The following is a 6,155-nucleotide window of genomic DNA, read 5'->3' on the forward strand; positions in this document are numbered from 1 at the left end:
GGGGCTCCACTACCAAAAAACTAGACACATAGATTTGGGTTGAAACTCGCTTTGCGTGGAAAATTGTAAACCCATGTGGAACGTTGCTTCGCGTTGTAAAGTATATGCGTGGACGCAGTGAGTTCCGCGTAGGGGGGGCTCCACTTCCGGAAGATATAATTTAACCCAAACCTATTTCTGATTTAAAACTAAAATTTAAAGGACTAAGAAAATACTTTAAATATATTTATTCACCGAAATAGCTGAATCCGACTATTGACAAAATATCTATGACCCTGTACCTATCTCGTAAATGTAAACAAAAACATTTCCTACGTCCTCTACAAGAAATACAATGTACACAAATATCACTGTTCCTAATTTTATTTTGTTATATCTTCTAAACGAATGCTTTCCCCCACTTTTTTCTTGCGGGGAATTACTCAGAAGAACCTCCCTTACAACATATTTAAGTGACGATAAAATCGGTGAGGTGTAACCTTTCATGCATATTTACCGTATTTTTTAACAAAAATTCTTTATGAGTTATTAATTTATTTAAAAACAAGATATAAATGTAAGACTCTTAACGAATAAAATCAAGAATATCGAAATAAAATGGCAAAAAGAGCCAAGCGCAGTAATAAGGGCGCAAAAATATTTATTTTAAAAGAATTACATTACTCGCGAAAGGCGGACGTTTCGGCCCTTTTTTTGGCCATCATCAGCGCAACGAAAAATAAAATTACAAATAAAATCAAATAAGCATCACAATGAGTTTTAAACGAGAGTTTTAAACGAGAGACAACTACACACGAGAATAGCGGAACATAGAAATCATATTCGTAGAAATACGACCAGTCACTCTGTTATAACCGAGCACAGAATTACTCTTAATCATGATTTCAAGTGGGACAGAATAGAAATACTAGATAATGAACCACATTTACATAAGCGATTGATTTCCGAAGTTCTACACATAAAGAGACAAAAAGATAGTTTAAATCTACAAACAGACATCGAATGTCTTCCAGAAGCGTATTTGACGGTACTCGACAAACTCTCCAAAATTTGATTGATTTTTCTGTCGTATTTTTATTCGCACTTTTTAATTTATTTTATTTGTATGTTATTTATTTAATTAATTTTATTATACCTCCATATTGGTTTTTATTTTACTACACTTGACATCTTTTTTTATATTTTCCATATTAATTTTTATTTTATTTTACCATACTTGACATCTGTTATATTCATTATTTTTATATATTTATTTTATGTTTCATTGTAATTTTTATGATTATTTCATATTTTACTGTACTTGACAACCTTTAAATGTTATTGTTTTGCGCCGTTGTTTACCTAGCGACAACGTTTATTGTATCGCGTTTTATTTATTTATTAATTTAATTTACCTTACTTGACAACCCTCTTATCTTCAACGACAACTATTTGTATTATTTTTCGATATTTACATTGACCGGACCATTTTATAGTTATTTATTTATTATTTTAATTTTGCTGTATTATAGATAACGCTTGTATATTGTAATTTATTTATATGTTGTTATGGTATTTTAAATTTCACCGTTCTTGACAACTTTCTTTAATTTTATTGTTTTGCGCCGTAGTATTATTTATAATTTCTGACACAGACCTTCTCTCTCGTCATTTTCTGACATAAACCGCTCCGCTTATTTTACAGACACAATTAATATTAATATATCACCATGTTTTTGGATTTAATTTACGACCAAAGAATCGAGGATTCGTTCTTCCTCGTGATGACATGGATTGTAATTTTATTTTTTGTTGCGCTGATGATGGCCAAAAAAAAGGGCCAAAACGTCCGCCTTTCGCGAGTAATGTAATTTTTTTAAAATAAATATTTTTGCGCCCTTAATACTGCGCTTGGCTCTTTTTGCCATTTTATTTCGATATTCTTGATATTAATTTATTTATCAGATATGTAGAGAAGAGATTAAAAACTGATCAAATTATGTAAATTAAGTATAATATAGTTACAATTTTATCTTATTAACAAAATTTATAAGTTTAATTAATCAATTGAGCGACGACACAGTCGAACACATCATTCTAGCTGTGTACGATTGTGTCGTAATTGGAAAGCACTGAGTCGTACACTGTGTTACACAGTGTCGCCTGTGTACGTTGCTTGCTGGAAAGCACTCACTGTTACGCGGTTGTTAGGCGCACGGCGAAGCGGTGGGAGGGGCGCTCTACAAAGGCTTTGTACATACAAGCGAACGCTGGTTCCTCCCACCGCTTCGCCGCGCGCCTAGCAACCGCGACAGCAAAAAGTCTCTTCTCGCCGCGCGCTTGTGCAAGGCGCGGATTGGCCGATCTTTTTTAATTAATTTCTTATTAATTGTCGCGAAGATCGCAAACCGAGATTGTATCCTACTCAGTTTAACATGCTTTATATGCACACGAGAGGTAATCCGCGAATTATGGGACACCCTGTATATATATACACGTTATAAGGTATATACAGGGTGAGGAAAAAGTATAGAAACCATGAAAAATTTCGAAAAACATCAGTTTTACAGAAAATTGTTTCGAATAAAAGTTGTGGGGTTTAAAAAGATCTATTACTGATCTTATCAGTTTGGGCTTGGGTGGCGTCGCCAAGGTCAGGACAAGATCACCTTGAATTTTTTAAATGCAAACCCTTATTTTTTATTGCATATTTTTGTAGCTCATCTCGAGAGTTTCTCAAAACACTATAATAAAGTTTTTTTTGAGTTATTTTATATTTTAATCTGATATATTTTGATATAAAAAACAAAATATCTCGTAAAATATTTAGTTTTCAATAATCTTACCGTAATACTTTTATGTACAGAATAATGAGACAAATCAATTAGTATCAAAAAAAATAATTGTTTTTAAGAAAAAGTATGTAATTATTTACAATGTATTTTTTTAAACAATTATTTGTTTTCTTTTGCACTAATTGATTTTTCTTATTATTTTGTAAATAAAAATATTACGGTAAGATTATCGAAAACTAAATATTTTACGAGATATTTTATTTTTTATATCAAAATATGTCAGATTAAAATATAAAATAACTCAAAAAATACTTAATGAAAAAATATTTTTGAAAAGTTCTCGAGATAAGCTACAAGAATATGCAATAAAAATGGGGGTTTCATTTAAGAAAACATCGATCACATTGACCGCACCTTGAAAAGGTCATTTAAGGTCAAGTCCATATTTTTATCATGTGGCCCCTTCGAAACCATGCAACTTTTGTCTGAAACATTTTTGTCTATCGGGCTCTGTTTTCGAGATATTCGTGTGGATTGATTAAAATGGTCCACTCTGTATATGTATATATATCATTCTTATATACATATTAGATTTATAAATTTATCTGAAAATATGTACGTTCTGTGTAGGTTTTCTTCTAACTAAAAGATTTTCCTTAATTATTATTAATAATGGCTTTTCGCCGTTTTACTGATATATTATTTAATTCCTTCTTGAAATATGTATTTATTGTATTAAGATTAGCACATTTCCCAATCTTGAAAATTATTATTATATTAAATGATGCTCAAATACCAACTAAATCTATTGCAATTACTATACCAATAAAGTGTAGAATATATCGTTTTTATTCTATGCATATTCCATTGTCAGTGTCAAGAAATATAAACATTGATTGCAAATAGTTTTAAGTTTAAATATTCACTCACTTAAATGTTCACTCAATGAAAAATTAGATCTTAATAATTTCCTTAAAATATATTGGTCCCTCTAATTACATTACAATATAAAATGAAAATTTATCCTAGAAAGATTAATAACCTTGTCAGAAAAAGGGGACGCAGTCTTAGCATCTCAATCAACAACGGAACAAATGGATGCCGAGAGTGCAGATATGTTGGCGGCTCTTCGACGACAAATTCAACCTCATCTGATGATGGCAGCATTGACGCCTGCACGAATATCCAGTGGTCATCCGCCTGCGCCTGTCACTTACTCAATACCTTTGCCTAGTTACATGATTCACGTAAGCTATCCTTCGTTTCTTATACTCGAATAGACAAATAAAAGATTTTTTGTATTCATATTTAAAACGCATCTAAAGAAAATTTAAAAAATTTATCAAACAGTGTAAAACTTTTAACACGACTTTTATTTCCATGATTTATCTTTTGTTTCTTTTATTATTTATTTTATTTAATCCTTGCCTTGCGGCTTTGGATGGCTTCCACAGTATACATTATTTATTCATTATATTCATTAGACAATTAGACATTTAAACATTTAGATTTAGAACATCGTAACTTTGTAACTTTAACTATAAAACATTGAAACATTGAATCCTAACTTAAAAACTATAAGCTTTAAGCTTTAAGAAATCTAAAATTCAAAATTTTACACCTAAAAATTTATACGCTTAAAACTTAAAACTTAAAACATAAAATATAAACACAATAAACTCAAAAGTACAGGCTCTATTAAATACAAACTCAAACATAAATAAATGGCAAGTAAGAGCCAGCGCTGGAGTTGGTGCGCATACTTTATTTAAATTAGATTAGCCGAGTGTCGATTTACGACATTACAAATTTATAATTAACGAACGTTTCGGTCCTTTTTTGGGACCTTCTTCAGCGTGAAAAAATCGCAAACAAAAAAGATAGTTAAATCGGCGGATCAATGAACTCATCTATAACCAATTGTATCGCAATAATAATCGTTGTTTAGACATCACCAAGATATCGTAAGTACGTCTTCCTCAAGGATGTCATGAGATTCTCAATTTTTTACGGTTCGCATCTCCCCGGTTGGCAAACCAGGAAGCAACCGAATCGATAAGTTCACAGAACATTTGTTAGTATGCATCCTGGAATCACCAAGGTGGAGAGAGCTTAATATAGGTTGCGTAAAGAAGATATAAAACTTAAAACTCATGTAAGTTCCTTATCCAAAAAACAAAAACAATAAATAATGGTGAGTGGGTCAAATTTATAAAAGTAAATAAATAAATGAGTTAAAAAAGTTAAAAAACAAATTATGTCATAGATTAAAAAAGAGGAAAAAAGACCTCTAAAAAATGACAAGAAATAATTAAAGTGTGGTGTCAGTACCTTAAAATATCTTGGTATACATGTAGTCAGACTAAATGGACCATCCTTTGCGAGATCCCACAATAGACTGACAAACATTACGTGGCGAGACGACAACGTTCGGAGTGACAAACAACCGTTTGATTGTTACAGTTTTGACATTTTATCGATGACGGTCATATACATATCTGGTAAGCATTCTGTGTCTGTTTGTAAATTAAGGCTATTTACTTGTCTTTTTATGAAAATCATCTCTGACAACAACCGTTTTTGGAGAAACGGTTCGCTATCTAATATTTCCACCTCCTCCCAATTAAAGTTATGGTTAAAATTTATCCTATGATCGGTAACAACTGAATGAACCGTGGTGTTGCGATTTATATGATTCCGGTGTTCAGAAATTCTTTTTGTCAATTGTCTACGTGTCTGTCCTACGTAGGAAGCATCGCAATTCAAACAATTAATCCTATATACAACATTCTTGCAAAGAGATTTTGGGGTGATGTCTTTGTGTGCTTTTATATATTTATGCATTTTATTGAGACTAAAATAAGATAATTTAACATCGAGGTCTTTTATGATATCAATAAACCGTTCAGATATGGAAGGAATATACGGAATTGTAAAGTAAACAGTCCTAGGTTGGTCCTCTGTATTAGTGTTAATTTTTTCATATTTTAAATTGTTGATTAACAATTTGAGCCGGTGATGGATAGTTTGGAAAATAAAACGCAAAGGATAGGAATTATTAAGCAGAATCTGTATAATAAGGTTGATGTTTTTTAAGTGAAACTTGGGATGAGACAGTAAAAATGCTCTATCTAAGAGACCAATAACCGTGCCTCTTTTCTGACAAAGTGGATGTTGAGAAAGAAAATTCAAATATCTGCCAGAAAACGTCTCCTTATGGTACCAATCATAAATAATGCGGTTATTGTCTAAATACATTGTTATGTCCAAAAAATTTAAGTTAACAAACACAGAATGCTTACCAGATATGTATATGACCGTCATCGATAAAATGTCAAAACTATAATAATCAAACGGTTGTTTTTCACTCCGAACGTTGTC

The 6,155-nt window shown here is 31.4% G+C and overlaps 1 protein-coding gene across 1 annotated transcript in view; it reads left to right on the top strand.

Annotated features, from left to right (window-relative positions):
• LOC115244741 overlaps positions 1 to 6,155 on the top strand; it is a 48,644-nt gene that overhangs the window by 23,507 nt on the left and 18,982 nt on the right. Inside the window, 1 exon segment of the mRNA XM_029822666.1 lies at positions 3,825 to 4,021. Within this exon segment, the coding sequence (XP_029678526.1) occupies positions 3,825 to 4,021 (197 nt within the window).

Source organism: Formica exsecta, unplaced genomic scaffold, assembly GCF_003651465.1.
Source record: "Formica exsecta isolate Colony F162 unplaced genomic scaffold, ASM365146v1 scaffold845, whole genome shotgun sequence".
Lineage (NCBI taxonomy): Eukaryota > Metazoa > Arthropoda > Insecta > Hymenoptera > Formicidae > Formica > Formica exsecta.